Genomic DNA, 18130 nt, shown 5'->3' with positions numbered 1-18130 from the left:
GAAAAACTGACCTGGTGTCAGTTCTGCTTCGTCATCGTCTCCTTTCGCGCAATAGCTGACTCGGAGACGTAACTGATCCGCAACCTGCAAGTGTGAAAATACATAAAAAAAAACAATGTAAAAATAAATAAATAAAAGTAAATAGATGTTTTCGAGGAGTCATTTCAAATATTTATGTTTAAAAAAATAAAATAAAATCTGTAGGTTATTATTACCAACCTGGTCATGTGTGTAATTATACAAATAACAGCGCTGGCAACTGGAAAAAAAGAGGGGTTTGTAATTAAAAAGGTAAACTTAATAAAAATAGAACAGCTATTTGCAGTTGCAATCAGCTACAGGGTGGTGCGTACGCTGATTATAGGACTGCTGGTGTGATTTGAAGGGGATGCTGGGCAGGAAGCTGCTTACTGAGGCTGAATCAGTGTGAGAAATACGCGCAGCATCAGGGAGGAGCGCTCCCTCAAAAGCGAGCGGCTCTGTGGCGTAATGTAACAGACCAGACCGAGAGGAGCGGCGAGCAGACAGCAACGGGGATTTAAGGAACTGCAACTCCGGGAAGAGGCCCGAGCAAGGCAGGTATGATGCTATGAACTGTGCAACATGTGAATCTAAATACAGAGAGATCGCATTCTCATCGTTAGCCTATATGCTGGCTTAGATGTGTTTAAAAGGCTACAGTAATTGTGATGTTAACAAGCTATGTGGTGTTGGAATAAATGAATATTGCTTTAGTGATGACATTTAACTTTTCCCCCTTTTCTTGTTTACAGCTTTAGAAATGTACTGTAGGTATGACTCCTAGTAAACGTACGTGGACTGTCTCTGATGTTGTATATAGTATAGGTTTCATTTATTTGCATATATTGATGCAAAAAGTTATTTTCCGTAGATCGTTTTGCATGAGCTGGAAGGCTCCGCTTTTATATGACGATGAAACATCAGGTGACATAGGCTGCAGTGAAAAAACCAAGTCCACACAATGCAAATTAGGCGGCCTATTTTTGAAGTATACAAAGTAGTTTTGGCCTCCTTGCACCCTTGGCCTTGCTTTAATTCTATTTTTAATAATTCACTTCTCTGTTCCAAGTTGCATTAGCTTTGACTTGAAACGACAAGGCTTAATTACAGGACGTGTAATGACCTGTTGCCCCACCCAGTAGCCTTGTGTTTTAACCTAGTGTTTCAAACTGTGTGTGGGGCCACTGTGCTACACCCCAAAAGTAAACTTCAAAAAGCAGCTGTGCCGCACACATCACATGTGACAGACTGCCACCCTCTTATATATATATGGGAAGCTTGGGAGACACCCAGTCCCAAACCTGACATTACTGCCAGAATCCACCCCAAATGTGGCCAGGCAAGCCAGAAAAGTACTCTGAGGCTATTTTTACATGTGCTCTGTGGAATAGGATGTGTTATACCAGAAGTAAAACAACAATGGCTTGTTCTGTTAGTAAGAAATTAATACTTACGTGTCTCGGTGAGCAAACTGAGATGTTAAACTAGTGCTGTTTAGTAGTCGTGAGATCTATTACAGGACAGAAATGTTTCAAACATTTGCTCTGTGATTAACATTATTGGGATACCATGTTTACTAGGAGTCAGGGAGAGAGATACAGCATAGTATCACAATATTTATCTTATTGGATAAAGTAAATACTGTCAAAGCTTAGCTTTAAGGACGTTATTTGCAGTTGACAAAAGGTGATAAATCGCAATATAGGTTATTGCTATGCTCCGCATATTGCAAAATTTAAAAACAAATGGCAGTAATAAGATATCATGAGTGAAGTATTGTAAATATTAAATACTGTAGCGCCGGGTCTCTGATGATTCGCACATCTATCATCTATAGATAGATATGTACATGTTGTTAATAACTAATAGTTTACAATAACATCGTTTATTCTAAAGAAGCTTTCTTACATTTTTACAAACTTTCATTTTCCCTTCATTTTGATTGTATTTCTCTTACTTCCCAACAACAGTCATCTTAAAGTTTTTTGTACTATAAAGTAAAATCCCTACATTCCCCTGTGAGTAAGCAGTCAGCAATGGTGGGGAGGAAGAACTCCTTTTTAGCAGAAGCAAACTCAGAGAGGTGCAGCAATCTGCTGTGACAGGCTGAGGGGGAAGAGAGAAAAAAGAGGAGAAGAAATGTTCAGCACATCATTGGAAGTCCCCCAGCAGTCTTACCCTGTAAGAGCACAACTAAGGGATGGTTCAGGGTCACCTGATCCAGACTAAACTATAAACTTTGTCAAGACTTTTTAAAGGCTAGTTTAAGAAGTAGAGAGGGTGTCTATCTACCCTATCTGAACCCATTTGACATTTACTTTACTTATTCTCTCTTACTTGATGTTACACATTTCAGCAACAGAGAACTCAGTTATTTTTACTTTATTATTTTTAGTTAAATTAATTTAGCTAATAAGAGTTTATGTCACACATTTTGTTACTTCACACATTATGAATTTGTATATTGACCGTTGCAAAGCGAGTTTGTTTGGGGGCACAGATACTTCTGAGGCTGAAGAAGCCCAGTTACCCATTAATGCATCAATACTTACAATCAGATAAATATTAATATTAATAATTAACAATTTGGGACCATTTATCTGGAACAGCAAAGACTTGAGATATGAGAGTGAGTAAATACTTAAAGAGTATTTAAACATTAATTCCGTTTGCTCATAATATTTATCTGGTTTTATCTAGGCATGATGTTGAAGGCAGTATTTCTTTTACTTCCAGTATTGAATTTTTACTCTGAGTCTGTAGTATTTCTACTCTTTTTAAAGAGCAATGAATTATTGCTATTCCAGCTACCAGTACTAACTTATATTAATATTAATTATTGTTGTAGTGTCATTATTGTTGTTTTTGTTTCCATTATACATCAGCAAATACCTTGGGAGTTTCATCAATAAGGGAAACTGGTATAAAAATAAAAACAAATAAAATATGTAGAGTTTGCTGTAGATACCCCCGTGTGAATGATTAGCTTTTTTTCCCATCATTGCAAGCCTATCTGGACATTTCTTTTTTATCATAGATTACTACTACACACAGATTATTACAAAATCTCAACTATATGAGATACTTCAGTAAAGCTAAAACTCCAGAAATGCTTTACTTCTGAACACAGAGAAGCGTTTTAGTAACTTCATAACATAAAGTTAACTCCCTGGTCTCGTCCCTTCCTACAAGGCAGGGCCGCCGCTTTCCTTTATTGAAGGCTAGCTACATGATGCACAGACAGAAATGATTGGACAACAAGGCAAGCATATCATTATGACGGGCCCAAAATGGAGTTGAAAGCCTGGTTCCCCTGGAGTAAAATACAGCCTTTGAGACAACTGAGTGACTTGTCTTGAAATAGCTTGGGTGAGTACTGGCGGCCAAGTTATCCATCATGGCTTGTGACCATGTGGAATAGTTTTTTGATGCCAGGTTTCCATCACCACCCATCCCATGAGTGTTCTGGTGCTCTGGCCAGTGGGAAAATACTGTCCTTGGCACACTGGGGAGGGAAGGGGACAGGAAAACGGGTCCGCTGACACCCGTGTGCAGTGTATATAGTGCAATCGTCTAGGAAACAGAAAACCACATAAAAACATGTGTCACAGATAACAGCCCCCCTTTCATTCTTATAACAAACAAACAAACAAATAACAACAACAACAGCATTTAATATGTGTTTACATTGTTGTTTATTGACACCTGAGACTGCTTTAAACTAGAATGAATGAATAGTTCCTTAGGGTTTGTGCTCAACCACACTGCCTCTAAATGATACAGTGAATCACGTCTTGCATTATACCAAACCAAAAGATACATAAAGCCTTGTCACTAACATTACGATGGTCTTATAATGTTTGCTTTGTCGTGTTGACCTTGTCCAGAGTCTACATTTTCATTTCATTTCATTTTCATTTTTCATTTATTTATTTATTTCACACTTGGTACAACAGATCAAACAAACCAACCACACTTTCTATCAACAAAGCACTACAACCATGTGTGAAAAGGAGCAGGAAGAAGAAAATATTCTTATTAAACCCTGCCCCCTATCTACAATCCAACTTATATTACAAGTGGGCACCAAAAATCAGGGAACAAACTAATATTAACATTTCTCTCCGGTCCTAACCCAAACCAAACAACAAATTTACAATCAGAATATACCACTCCACATAGTAACAAGGAGAAAAATAAAATTAAATAAATAAAACAAAAAATTATAAAGTTGCAGGTTATTTTTAGTGCAGTGTTTAGTGAATATTACCAGACAGGCTAAAGGCTAAAGGTAGAGCTCACTTTACTTAGAAAATAAATGCAAGAAAGAGAGGACAAGGGAGGTAATGACTGATTGGGGGAAATTATAGTACTACTGTGGATAATTAACTTTACATGTAAAGTTCAATATAGTTTACCCATCCGCAGGAGCGATGATCGAGTCTCCTTGACCTCTCAGCAACTTTTAATCATCATTAGTTTGTGCAGTACAACCAGCCAAAGACAATGAAACTTATAACTTCCTTTCTGTACTTCACACATTACAATATCATGTGAAGTGTGACAGATCGTGAGCCAGATGAGTCAGTGTCTTTGACATTCTGGCTTCAATCAGACGGTGAATTCATACATCGCGTGTCGCTAATGTGACTTGGTTATTTAAAAGTGAAAAATGCCGTTAAATGATTAAAAACACATTTAATGTTAATCCAGGACGATGACCACAGACTAAACTCGGTAGTTTGCATAACTGTGATGGACTCTGGACTCTTGTATTTGTGGACGCTGCTATCTTAGGTCCTGGGTAGCAGCCGAAATATTGTGAGGGAGAAAGAGACGGAACTGAAAGAATTCCAAGCTGAAATATATGGGATCATTTTTTAAGAACCAAAGATGGTGGAAAAATGTGACTTCCAGAGGGTGAAAGTTTTTTCAAGACATGCTGTTTTATGTTCCAGTTAACCACTGAAATGACAGTAAATTTAGCTGTAAGTGAATAACTGTGTTTAAACTTTCAATTTGGATGCTTTGTTTTAATAGAGCTTACTTCTAGCAGCACTTTAATCCTTTGAATGTAAGAAAATGATGTTCTTTACTGGGACTTGCCAAATTCCACATTTATGCTAGCTTTACACCAGCTAAGGGCTGGAAAGCAGCTGTGATAGGTCAGGTAACATCTGCTTTTATAGAGCAGCATCCAGTTGGCTAAATCCACAAAGAGAAGTAAAGTTTAGAATCACCAGTAGCAGGTGAGCTGACCAAAGCCTGTCCATGAAGATCACAAATCTACTGGAGCTCATAATACAGATTTTTATGTGACTTATTTGTGCTGCACAGCAACACCAGAATTTAGGGTCCCCCCAACCTCCAACTGTTAAATCCCACTATAACCCTTTATTATAAACCATTAAAGCCTGTTAGACTTTGTGTTCTTCAGACCTCCATCAGTTACATAACACAGACTGAATCCTGTGTGGGTTAGTCAGAGGGCATTCTGCTCTAATGCTTTCTCTCCAGCAGTAATGTTTTCCTCAAAATTGATCCGAGGAAACTGATACTTTGGGTAGGCCTCCTGTATCCAGCCACGCTCTATTTCTATCCCATGTTTTATCCTACTGATAGGTTTCTAAGTAAACATAACATCATGTATGTATCCCAGATGACTTTTATTGTGATGCATTTCAGGGCTGATTGCAATAACCTCCACGTCCATTAAAGGAGCTGTTACCTTTTGGATGTCAAAGGATGAAAATGATCAGTGCTGTAGTGTACTCTCACAGTCATTAAGTGAAAATAGCCCAACAACAAACACTTCACTAACTCTTCTCCAGTTTTGCAAACAACAAGGTAATGTTTGACCATACACTGACTGGAATGACCATAGCAGTTGCTCGCTGAGAAAAAAAAAATCTACAGCAGTGTAATGGAAAGACTTTAGAAGTACTAAAAAAAAAAGGATGATTGAATGTCCAAACAGAAAACTGCCTGAGTGCTTCTGGTGAATGTCCAATAAATGGAAAGTATAACTCGCAGCATTAACTCATACAACCACATTTGGCTTTGTGTCACAAACTCCAAAATAGCTTTTCAAGATTAAAATGGACGTTTTATCCAGTGGAATCCAAGACTTTGTGTCAATAAAACATTCATGTCTTCATTGATTACTCCTAAAATAAGGAAGAGCAAAAATAAACGTAAACCCGAGTGTTTTCCAGCTCTCGTTACTTGTTTGTACTTTTCTGTCTTGTACAAATGACAGTTGCACACGCTTTCCGAACCTAACCGCTTGTCAGTGTAATCCTTTTGTTTTCTCTCATCACAGCTATAAAGCCTCAGCCCAGAGCCACATTGTCTGTGCATGGACAGTGCAGGCACCCATGGCATCACAGGAGCTCGTGGATGCGAGAGACTCAGCCGCTGATAATACGAACCCAGGAATGGAGGGTGCCGCGGTGCCCAACGGCGGTAAAACTTGCCCCGTCCATGCAGCGGGTGGAGAGGATACAAAGAGGAGCTTTCGGAAAGGCATAGGCAGGCATAATGATTACGTGAAGATCTCCCTGCCGGAGTCCAAGGTCAATCGTCTGCCTATGGAGTGGTGGAAGACAATAATCGCTTTCTTTTATGCTGGTTTTAATTTGGTCCTGACAACAGTTGTAATCACAGTGGTCCACGAGAGGGTTCCACCCAAAGAAAGCAGCCCGCCCCTCCCTGATAAGTTCTTTGACTATGTTGACAGAGTCAAGTGGGCATTTACAGTAACAGAGATCAATGGGATGGTGCTGCTGACCATTTGGTTGATACAGCTGTTCTTCTTTAGATACAAGTAAGAACCAACAGCATTAACTGTATGTTGTTTTCTTTTATTTGTTTTCTCTTTTCAATTTGTTCACGATTGCTGTGTATACTGTATGTGACAACCAACCCTTGAAACTTGCCAGTGATCTGCACGTCTGCATGTGTGATGAACTCAGGAAGTTCATCAGATTACTGAGCCTTCTGATCAAATCAAAATCATTTTCCGGCCGTTTCAACACTGGAGTTTCCTCTTGTATGGCTGTTCATTTAGAAAGCAGTCTTTGTGATTTAAAACTGAGTACAGGCTAAGTACCAGGCTATAATCATTTTAATCCAGCTGAAAAATGATGAATTTACATCATGTAGTCTTCTACATGAAATTACTTGTGGGAACTAAGACATAATTAAATTGACAGTGCAAGTAAAATCACAAGTTTTACCGTCACGGCTTAACCTCAGTTCAATTGGCTGAACAGGAGCTATCATATTTGATGCGTTGATTGATCATACGGAGTTAAATTGCCTCCAGTCATTAGCATTTTGTATACTTTGATAGATTTTTCATTTTTTATCAAAGAAGTTTACCTTTTCACAATTAATACCAGTGACTGTAAAAACTGTATGTATCAGGCAGACGCCATCATTTATACCTCTGTGTCACACTCTCTTCTTGTAGGTCAATAGCATGTAGACGGTTCTTCTTCCTCATTGGCACCCTGTATTTGTACCGCTGTGTCACTATGTATATTACCACCTTGCCTGTACCTGGCATGCACATGACCTGCGCTCCGAAGGTAAGAAGCATGCAAGCATCAGAGTGTTACTCGTCATTTCTCGCCTGTGCACTCTGATGCACTCTGGGACTAGTTGTCTTGCACAGCCACTCTGGAAAAGCAGCTATAAAAAAAAGAAGTCATTTTAGGTTTTTATTGCCTTGAGACATCAACAATACTGAGGTGCATTAGTGTCTGAACAAAAACATCTGCTCCTGGCAGTTGTTTTGGTTGGATACTGCAAAAAGGTTTGCAGGTTAGACAATTTAGTAGTTGTTCTTTTCCTAAGAATTGGGAATGTTGTGGATTGAGGGTCAAAGCTGTCAGCTGTCTTTAGGAAGGGAAACATCCTGCATAATTTGAGCAGCAGGTCTAACAGAAAAATCTAATTTACATTTATTTAGGTGTGGTTGTTGGTACTTCCTGGCTTGTGTAGCCACTAGGTAACAAAAGCTCAACACTGCGATTAGCATCGTGGAGCACTTCTGTTGTGTTTTGTACGTGTTTTGGAGTTTTTACGTGCTTCGGAGTTTTTACGTGTTTTGGAGTTTTTACGTGTTTTGGAGTTTTTACGTGTTTTGGAGTTCGTACGTGTTTTGGAGTTTGTATGTGCTTTGTCTCTAGGGGCCACCGTAAATATACTTCTATTTATTCACTCCACATAAAATGTAAAAAATATATCACATAATATAAAAACCAACTTTTTACATTTCAACTTTTAACTATTTACATTTTCAGCTTTTTTGGGAGAATTTATCCAATATTTTATCTATCAGAAAATATACACTCATTGTTAACTTTGTTGGGTACACCTAGCTAGGATCAGGTTGGACCCTGTTTTGCCTTTAGAACGGGCTTAGCTCTTCGAGGCACATATTCAACTGGAAACATTTCTCACAATTTTTCATCCACATGGACTAGATAACCTCACACAGATGCTGCAGATTTGTGAATCTTGTGTCCCACCACATCCCAAAGGTACTCTGCTGGATTGAGATCTGGTGACTGTGGAGCATGGTTGAGTGTAGTGAACTCACTATCACGTTCAAGAGATCAGTTTAAACGCCAAATTCTGAACTAACTGTCTGAGAAATTTAGACTTACAGACCAGGCAAGATTTTTCCAATCTTCCGTAGTCTCAGTTTCCTGTTGTTACGAACAGGATGATCTACAGCACTACGAGAACAATGGTCTTTAGTGCAGTAGCCAATGAAGTTGTAGCGCATTCGGAGATGCTCATTTGCAGTCTTTGGTTGTAGAAGGCGGTTATTTAAGTTGCTATTAGCTAGAAGCAGTCTGGTCATTCTTCTCTGACCCCTGGCATCAACAAGGCATTTTCAAAAAAATCCTATAGATAGTTGTGTGGAAAAGTTCCAGTGGGTCAGAAATTTCTAAAATACTCAGACCATGCCATTTGGTCCTATCAACCATATCATTTAATCACCTTTCTTCCCTATTCTGATGCTCAGTTTGAACTTCAGCAGGTTATCTTAATCATGTATACATGTCTAAATGCACTGGGTTGCCTCTATTTGATTAGAAGATTATACATGGGTGTTAATGAGGAATTTAACATGTGTACCTAACATAGTGAATGGTGAACATATATTAATACTAATAATAACTCTCTTTTTCTAGGTTCTCAAATGTGAAGATTAGCTTATTTTTCCATTTCACATTTATTCTGTAGTGAAAATAATTCCTCTGTCTCAATATTACCTCTGATCCTGTGTTTATCTCTCTCGTTACATCATCAGCTTCACGGAGACGCCCATGCGAAAATTCAACGAGTCCTGCGGCTGATTTCAGGTGGAGGGCTTTCCATTACAAACTCCCATCTCCTGTGTGGAGACTTTCTTTACAGTGGGCACACTGTGATGCTCACGCTCACCTATTTGTTCATTAAGGAGTGTAAGTACTCAAAGTAATGCTTGTTTGCTTCCGTGTGTGGGAGAATTTATGGGATTTCTCTATGAATAATACATGAACTACATTGGACTCATTCAGCTTTTATGAAATAGAGCGCTTTCTTAGCAGGAGCTAACAGGCTACATATAACTGACAGTTGCTGATTTGTTGCTTGCTTTAGTGTTTTATTAAAAAGTTTGACCACAAAAACAATCAGTATATGTTTTATTTTAAACCCGTGTATTTCTGGATATGTACTGTATTGGTAACTAAAGGTTGATAAAAATGTGTTTGGCCAAAAAAAAAAAAAAAAAGGGGGGGGGGGGGGGGGGGAGTCAAATGTTTCAAAATAGCATGTGTCTTAGTTTTTACTGTTACTAAGATTTTACTTATGGAAGCAAAATAAATAAAGTCAGAATTTTAGCAGGACAATGAAGAAGCTGTTCTGAGATTAAAGTCACAAGAAAAAACTGCAACCATACTTTTCAGCACTTTGCAAGAGCAGATCAACATCATTACATTCAAAGACATTAGTGAGGAGGTGCAACAGTATACTAGATGTAAACAGTGGTATCTTGGCATTTGTCCATTGCAATTTGCTTCCTAATGAACAAAAAGCTACCATGTCATCCATCTCAGTATATTATTCTGAATAGTAATCTCTCTTCAGGCTCTGGATGTGTATGATAATATGGTGATTCTGGTATAAAGGCCCGTTATTTCATTCTACTGTAAGCAAAATATGCAACATGCTGTATCTTTGTGGTGTGATGATGTTAATTCAGCCTTGCAAAATGAAGCAAAGATGTTCTTTGGTGGGAGGAAAACAAAAGCTTCTCCCAAGTTAATTGCTTTAAATTCACGGAATATGAGAGATCTTTTTAACCGAATACTATCCATCACCCTTGGCTCTCTAATGTTTTCCTACATTATCTTTGATAAGACTTCAGTAAATTGAAAAAACAACATTTTACAAATAAATACTGACAGCAATCTTGTCTTTCCTGCTTCCCCCGAAGACTCGCCGCGGTCCTTTTGGTGGTACCATCTCGTTTGCTGGCTCCTGAGTGCTGTGGGCGTGGTGTGCATCTTGGTGGCTCATGAGCACTACAGTGTGGATGTGGTCGTGGCATATTTTATCACCTCCCGTCTGTTCTGGTGGTACCACACCATGGCTAACTTACAGGTTTGATCAAAAGACACAGGACTCCTCAAGCATGGAGGACTGTTTTCCTAATGGCACTGGGTCCACTTTGTTGTGGGGGGCAGTGGGGAGCTATTAGTTATTACTGCTTTTGTTTATAGGAAATGATATATATTATTATATATGCTTACAATTCCTCAAGTATTTTTAAACTGTGCCAAAAGCATCTGGGTGTAATTCTATGTCATTGCACCATTACAATGATACATTACACCCTCTAATGGACAAATTTTAAGCACTGTTGATGGAATTGATTAATATGCTTGGCACACTGACCACAATTTATTGTTGTTGTTTGGCTCAAGCATTATGCTTTCTCCCTTCAGGTCCTTCATTCATTATATATATATATATATATATATATATATATATATATATATATATATATATATATATATATATATATATATATATTTTATATATATATATATATATATATATATATATATATATATAAATTTTAAAATGGAAATTTCAAGTTACTTTTCTCAAAATTTTGAGTTAATAACCTGAAATTTCGAGTTAAGAAGTCGAAATGTTGAGAAAATAACTCAACATTTCGAGAAAGTAACTTGAAATTTCGAGTTATGGATCCTTTTTTTTTGTGGCGGAAACGGGCTTCATAGACATCAGACAATCTTCTGTCACAGACATTTGGGTGACATAATGATGTTACTCTAATGTGAACTTTTTTTCGGTCTTCTCTTCAGACCCTGAAGTGCTCACCCAATAACTACCTCACCAACACCTGGTGGAACCCACTCTTTAACTTCTTGGAGAGGAACGTCCAGACCGCAGTGCCGTGTTCATACAGTTGGCCCATAGCCTGGCCTCCTTCCTGCCTGAAGAATCCCTGTAAGAAGTACTCCATGGTACAGAGCACACGAGAGGAGTAATATGACCCGGATATGGCAGCAGTGTTGCTCGATAATCCACCGAGGTGGTATTCATTCATCAAAGTCTTGCCTACTGGGCAGAAACATTGATACCAAATGTGTAGATACGAGTATGTCTAAGAAGATAATCATACCATCTCTGTTTGTTGTCACTGTGATTTATTTATAAGTTCAAGTCCTGTAAGTTGGTTTTTTTTTTTCCGTAAATGATAAAGTTGATTTTGCTCCTGGTCAATTTCTTTTGATAAATGGACAGTTTTTATGATGCCTACTTGCAGTTTTGTTGCAGTATTTCATTTGGTATATGTACATTTTGTCAGGGTTTCTCTCATTGTGATATTAATGTGCTCAAGTCACAAGGTGCCTTAGTTTGTTAAATGTCTATAGGTGTACCAAAGCTGCCATTATCAGTCTAGGTATATTTGGGGTTTTTTTTTTCTCTATTATTATTAATTTTGTATTAATTTAAGTAGCACTGACTGTGTATCCCAGCTGTAGTCTTATCATTGTAACTTTGTATTAAAATGTACCCTTACCAAAGCATAAGAGTGTTGCTTTTATTTCACTGAACACTTCATCAGAGGAGATTGTTTAAAAACTCCAGGTTAACAGAAAATACTTCCTCTGGGCACATGGTAATTAAATCAAATCCACATTAAAAACAAAAACTCTCTTGTTTTTGCAAACATGAAAAATTTGAAATTCAACTTTCTGACTGATGAAAAATTAAAAAGAAATAAAATTTTTACTGTCAGACAAAGGCTGCTACGGAGCCCCGCAGGGGACATGGGAGAGAAAAAAATTAGGGAGAAAAAAAAAAATTAAGACAGACTTTTAGCCGCATTCTTCGGAGGCCGCCAGCTCGAAGCCGACCGGGAGGTCGAGGCACGATGTGCCGGGAAAGCGGTGTTCCTCCCGGCTGTAGTAGGTCTCGACCTCCCGTTAGCTTCAAGCTAGTGGGTGTCAGATCTCCAAAAACATCGGAGCACTTTTGCAAATATGTGTTGTCTTGTAAACCGAGCAGGTATCTGACGTTTACACAACTACATTCACGCCTCAAAATATCTTAAAAGTGTATTTTGTGACCCAGAAAGAGTAATATTACAACTAAGTAGCTGCCGCCATTGTTGGAGTTTTGCGAGATCTCGCAAAAGTCCGTCTTAATTTTTTTTTTCTCCCTAATTTTTTTTTCTCCCATGTCCCCTGCGGGGCTCCGTAGGCTGCTAATACTTAAGTACATGTTGTGTTTTTATTTAAAAAAAAATTTTTTTTTAAATAAATTTGAATTACAAGAATTACTTTTTTTACTTTTCATGATGAGGTAGTGTGTGTAGAATCTTGAGGTGGAAAATGAATTGAACTCACTATGGCATATGGCTGAAATATGAGACTATCTGGAGCTACTTTCTAGATGCCTTGCATATAAGTGTTGACAGCGCAGCTCTTTGTATACATTTGATTTACTTGCCAAAAAAGTGAAAAAGTATTTTTTTCTTTTTTTTTTCAAGTAAAATAAAATGAAAAATAAAGCCTCAAAATGGATAAAACCGAGAATTGTGCCACTGCCAAACCTGGAAGACAGAATTAATGGCTCTAAAGGCCAATGACCGCTGGCCGCCAATCAAAATAGGAGGAAGCACTGTCAGCCAATAGGAAGCCAGTAGCGGTACCACGTTGTTCTTGGCCTGCCACAACAACACAGGAAGAGCGTGAGCGTCTGTCTGTAAAACAAATAAATAGCAGCTTCGTGGTGTCCGAGTGCTCAGTCCTGGACATGTATTATCAACTAACAGCTTTGAGTTAATTTGAACGCTGACGTCATGATTTCGCTCTCAGGCCTGAACGACTCCTTGCTGTTAAACGCAAACGTTGCGGCTTTAATAATAATCGCGTTGGCGCTGGTTGCTCTTTATCAAAAACAGCGGAATTTAAGATATAAAAACATTCCGCCAGGTCCGAAGCCATGGCCAGTGGTCGGAAACTTCGGCGGCTTTCTCGTACCCTCTGGTATCCTCAGGAAACGGATCATAAACCCCACTGACGGTCTGGCAGAATTGGCTAAAGTTTATGGTAACATATACAGCCTTTTTGTAGGGAGTCAACTTATCGTGGTGCTCAATGGCTATGAAGCGGTCAGGGATGCCCTCTCAAACCATCCGGAGGTGTTCTCCGACAGGCCAGACATCCCTACCGTCACTATCCTGACTAAACGCAAAGGTAAGCAAGTTCTTGTATTAAATTAAGCAACTGTTATTGTAGGTTATCGGTTGAATAAGGCTATAACCGTGTAATAATAACCCATAAAAAATCTAGTAATCGGATAAGCGTTAGAATAGAGAGGTTTCACTGCCTTTGGTTAGTGTAATAAAAGTTTTTGTTTTTTGTTTGTTTTTCTTGACAGCTGGTACAGTGTTGGAAAGCCTCACTGTCACATTCATATGTGTATGTAAACTTCTGAGCACAACTGTAATGTCTCCCCCTCAGTGTTATTACATTATGCCTAACAAAAAGTAATTACACACTGTGAGATTGAGTGCTAGTTGCTTTATTCATAAAATTATAGAATATAGCTGATCAGTTGTCTTCAAATTGAAGTTTCTCTTTAACCTTTAGGATTCACTGGAAGTATATTGCATTTACTGCAAATCTACAATTAATATGCATGAATGCACATTTGAACTTGATAAGCCTGTAACTTAAACAGGCTCTATTTACCACATTAAATTCTCCAAGCGGGATTGAGGGTCAGTCTAAACAGTAGATTTGATAGTCTCCTCCATAACTTACGAGATGTAAGTTTTTAGGTATTCTACAATTTTAAGAGTCTAGTTAAGTAGCCAAAATAACAATGACATACACGCTGACATAAGCTGTCCTTTTTTTCCTGGTATAACTGAACTTCAGGGATCGTCTTTGCACCTTACGGGTCAGTATGGCGAAAGCAGCGCAAGTTCTGCCACACCACACTCCGCAGCTTTGGTCTGGGGAAGCTAAGTCTAGAGCCTTGCATTAAGGAAGGCCTTGCTACAATCAAAACAGAGCTGCTGCGGCTGAATGAGGAGTGTGGTGGCGCTGGTGTGGACCCGAGTCCACTAATTGGCAACGCTGTGTCAAACATCATCTGCACACTGATCCTGGGTCAGCGCTTCCACCACGAGGATCGCGAGTTCCGCACCATGCTGGACCTGATGGCGCGAGGACTGGAGATCTGCATGAACAGCCCAGCAGTCCTCATCAACGTTTTCCCGCTGCTCTACTGGTTGCCTTTTGGAGTTTTCAGAGAGTTGCGTCAGGTGGAAAGAGACATCACCGTGTTTCTTAAGAGGATTATTACAAAGCACCGCGCAACACTAGATGCCGACAATCCAAGGGATCTCACAGACATGTACTTGATGGAGATGCTGGCCCAGCAAGATGCTAGAGAGGAGGACAGCAGCTTCACAGAGGATTATCTCTTTTATATCATAGGAGACCTCTTCATTGCTGGCACTGACACCACCACCAATTCGGTTTTGTGGACTCTGCTTTATATGGTCATATACCCTGATATCCAAGGTAAAAATGGCAGCAATCAGTAAAGTCCATCCTTTGCAAAGTGCATGTGTTTGTGAAATCAAATCATTTCATTTGGACTCCACAGCAGTTTTGGGAAAATCACATTTAGTGTCAGAAATACCACTTTAAGTGTGATTTCACTGATTTGAAACAAGTGGATTTTGATAAATGACAGTGGCAACATATGTAAGTATTGTGACTAAATTTTAGGTTGCCAAACAAACTTTTATGTGGGGGGAATTGGGAATCTTCTGCGGGAACCCACGTCTGGGACGCTTTTTGGTTTCAATACATGAACATGTCTGGCCTCCTTGTGTATTTAACCACTTCTCCAATTGTTGCACGTGCACATAGATTGGCACATGAAAATATGCATTTACTGCTGCATTTTACTTCAAGTTCAAGTTCTAATAAGACCGTTTTTTTTCCTGGTTTGATGTGATGTGGACTTCATCCTTAATCCTCCCTTTCTCCTGCTGTGTTGATTCAAGACAAGGTCCATGCAGAGATTGATGAAGTAGTGGGCAAAGATCGGGTGCCGTCTCTGACTGATAAGGGAAGTTTGCCTTTTACTGAAGCCACCATTATGGAAGTGCAGAGAATGACTGTGGCAGTTCCCCTGGCTATTCCTCACATGGCCTCACAAACAACAGGTAAACAGTAACTGTGACCCTTAATCTCCACATAACCTTCATACAGATCTGCACATAACTGTTCAAGCACCCTGGATCCACCCTAGCAGATGCCTGTTGCCAAATTTGTCTAATTCCCAAGCTCTAAACAAAGTGTTCTTCTTTTCTTTTTCAGAGTTTAGAGGCTACACTATTCCTAAAGGGACTGTCATTTTGCCCAACCTGTGGTCTGTCCATAGAGATCCCACTGTGTGGGATGATGCAGACAGTTTTAACCCAGAACGCTTCTTGGACAATGAGGGAAAGCTGCTCAGGAAAGAGTGCTTCATACCATTTGGGATTGGTATGCCTTCTTACTTATATGATCCATATGAGTGAAACATAAACACTGATCCATAAATTTGATTTCACTGTTGTGTCTCAGGTCGCAGGGTATGCATGGGTGAACAGCTGGCAAAGATGGAGCTGTTTCTGACGGTCACCAGCTTACTGCAGGCCTTCAAATTCAGGCTCCCAGAGGGAAAGCGTCCACCTCCCCTGCACGGACGGTTCGGACTGACACTAGCACCTTGCCCATTCACTGTGTGCGTGACTGCTCGCAACAGTGAAACTGACGTCCTGTAACAAGGAAACTCTGATGAAGGACTTCACAAAAAGTTGAAAATATTTTGATCTTATTCTCCTGGAGAGATCTAAATATATAGGAAGTTTATAGACACATTTTTTTATTAGAGAAGGGTGCTCCTGTTTGACTGAAATCCCAGATAATTTATTTTTTCATTACCATCTGGATTATGTGGATGATTTAAGCTGTTGCTGAGTGAACAGAAATTTGAAAAGTAATAACTGATATTGAGACTGCAGTACTAAGTGATGGCTTATCTCATGTAAAAAAAATATTTAAATAAGGTCAGTGTTGCGAGATGACTCTAATTTTAAAAGTCATAAGATAATAACTGTATTAATATTTATCCTTTTATTGCATGATTTGCTTTGCATCATAGAAATTAGCAAGCATAAAGCAATGTGCAAAAGTCTTGAGCCACCCCCCATTTCATTATATTTTGGTAGGGAAATGAATGCAAAGATTTAATTAGAGGTGTAAAAAGAAAGTACATGGAACAGCTGTTTATATGTAAAAATGTAATATGTACAATTCTAGCATCCTTGAAAGTCAATAATTGACAGGACCACATTTATTCTTCAACACAGTCTGAACTCTTAGGCAGCTTTCTTGTTATTTCTTTAAGTAGTCTTCACCAGTCTTCTCCAGGCTCCTTGAACGACATCCAGAGCTCTTCTTTGGATGTTTTTGCCTTTTGTTCCATTCTCTGTAAAGTTGTACATCTCTTTTGACAACCTCATATTGGTGATGGTTTGAACTAATTATTTCAAATTTGTTACCACTGATTTTCGGTCCAGTTCTTGTGTGATTTGGCATACGTGAGCCTATTTCCTTTGTTTCTATTTCATAAGAATGGCTTCTCGACAACCAGCTTTCCACTGACAACATTTCTGATGAAACTATGGCAAACAGTGGATGAAATATGATGTGCCGCATCCATCTCTCCTGTGTCAGGTCTTAGCTGCATTTGTTTCCTGTTTCTTAAAAACATGACTTTCAGATACTATTCATCAGATGTTTTTAGACCTGCTGCTTTATTTGTTTGTTTGTCCTCAGCGTGTTCATTTTCCTTATTTATTTATTTTTAAGAATACACTGCACGCCATGCTACGATATGTCAAGTTTTAAGCTAATGGCTCTTTGGGAATCACCTTAGTGATGGAAAATACTATTTCTAATGTCTGTCAAACTCTTTTACCTTTTCCATTTTTCATAGATTCAGCTAAAGAAATGGGAAAAAAATATGTATTGTTACTAACAGTGCCTAAACTTAGGAGAGAACCAATTTAAAATGTATTTTTAATAAGTCGTCTATTACATGTAGCTATAACACTGGTTCATTGAATAAGTTAGATGCTGTTTTTTTTTTTTTTTATCATTTAATGATACATAGGTGAGTGTTAGGTGGCTTAACAAAAATAGAAAAACACACACACATTCCACTGAAAAAGGTCGGGTATAAGGACTGTTTGTTCGACAACCACAAACTCTGGACTCAGGAAAACACAATGTGAGAGTTCATTACATATTAAATTGCTAGCTGGTGCCTTCTTCTTCGTTTGCATAAATTGAGAAATTTAACCCATAAACTGATAAACAACATGTAGAAATTAAGAATGAATGATATAGACCGAGATCGTTTCTAATGTAATCAAACCCAGAAGATGGCAGTAGTACAACTCCACGATTGCAAGCGGAACCGGCTGTGATCACGTGAC

The 18130-nt window shown here is 38.8% G+C and overlaps 2 protein-coding genes across 2 annotated transcripts; both read left to right on the top strand.

The window, feature by feature from the left end:
* Positions 1–279: 279 nt before the first annotated feature.
* On the top strand, positions 280–12140 carry sgms2a (sphingomyelin synthase 2a). The gene is made up of 6 exons (XM_085459125.1): positions 280–579; positions 6344–6847; positions 7496–7613; positions 9350–9503; positions 10520–10686; positions 11415–12140. Exons 2-6 carry the CDS (start codon positions 6399–6401, stop codon positions 11598–11600), a joined length of 1074 nt encoding a protein of 357 aa, XP_085315251.1. The 5' UTR covers positions 280–579; positions 6344–6398; the 3' UTR covers positions 11601–12140.
* Positions 12141–13256: 1116 nt separating this feature from the next.
* On the top strand, positions 13257–17965 carry cyp2u1 (cytochrome P450, family 2, subfamily U, polypeptide 1). Its single transcript, XM_085459121.1, has 5 exons — positions 13257–13817; positions 14505–15155; positions 15647–15808; positions 15963–16130; positions 16212–17965. Exons 1-5 carry the CDS (start codon positions 13421–13423, stop codon positions 16409–16411), a joined length of 1578 nt encoding a protein of 525 aa, XP_085315247.1. The 5' UTR covers positions 13257–13420; the 3' UTR covers positions 16412–17965.
* Positions 17966–18130: the final 165 nt, after the last annotated feature.

The sequence above is a fragment of the Copadichromis virginalis genome, linkage group LG6, assembly GCF_057382275.1.
Source record: "Copadichromis virginalis isolate Kocher_CV1m ecotype Utaka linkage group LG6, C_Virginalis_male_GT1.1, whole genome shotgun sequence".
Lineage (NCBI taxonomy): Eukaryota > Metazoa > Chordata > Actinopteri > Cichliformes > Cichlidae > Copadichromis > Copadichromis virginalis.
Note: the sequence above shows the minus strand (reverse complement) of the source record. Positions and strands in the feature narration are given on the sequence as shown.

Coding starts and splice junctions, on each gene's coding strand:
- sgms2a (XM_085459125.1), top strand. CDS start 6,399: ATGGCATCACAGGAGCTCGTGGATGCGAGAGACTCAGCCGCTGATAAT. Junction 7,614..9,349: donor ACATGACCTGCGCTCCGAAG/GTAAGAAGCATG, acceptor TTACATCATCAG/CTTCACGGAGACGCCCATGC. Junction 10,687..11,414: donor ACACCATGGCTAACTTACAG/GTTTGATCAAAA, acceptor TCTTCTCTTCAG/ACCCTGAAGTGCTCACCCAA.
- cyp2u1 (XM_085459121.1), top strand. CDS start 13,421: ATGATTTCGCTCTCAGGCCTGAACGACTCCTTGCTGTTAAACGCAAAC. Junction 13,818..14,504: donor TATCCTGACTAAACGCAAAG/GTAAGCAAGTTC, acceptor ACTGAACTTCAG/GGATCGTCTTTGCACCTTAC. Junction 15,809..15,962: donor CATGGCCTCACAAACAACAG/GTAAACAGTAAC, acceptor TTTCTTTTTCAG/AGTTTAGAGGCTACACTATT.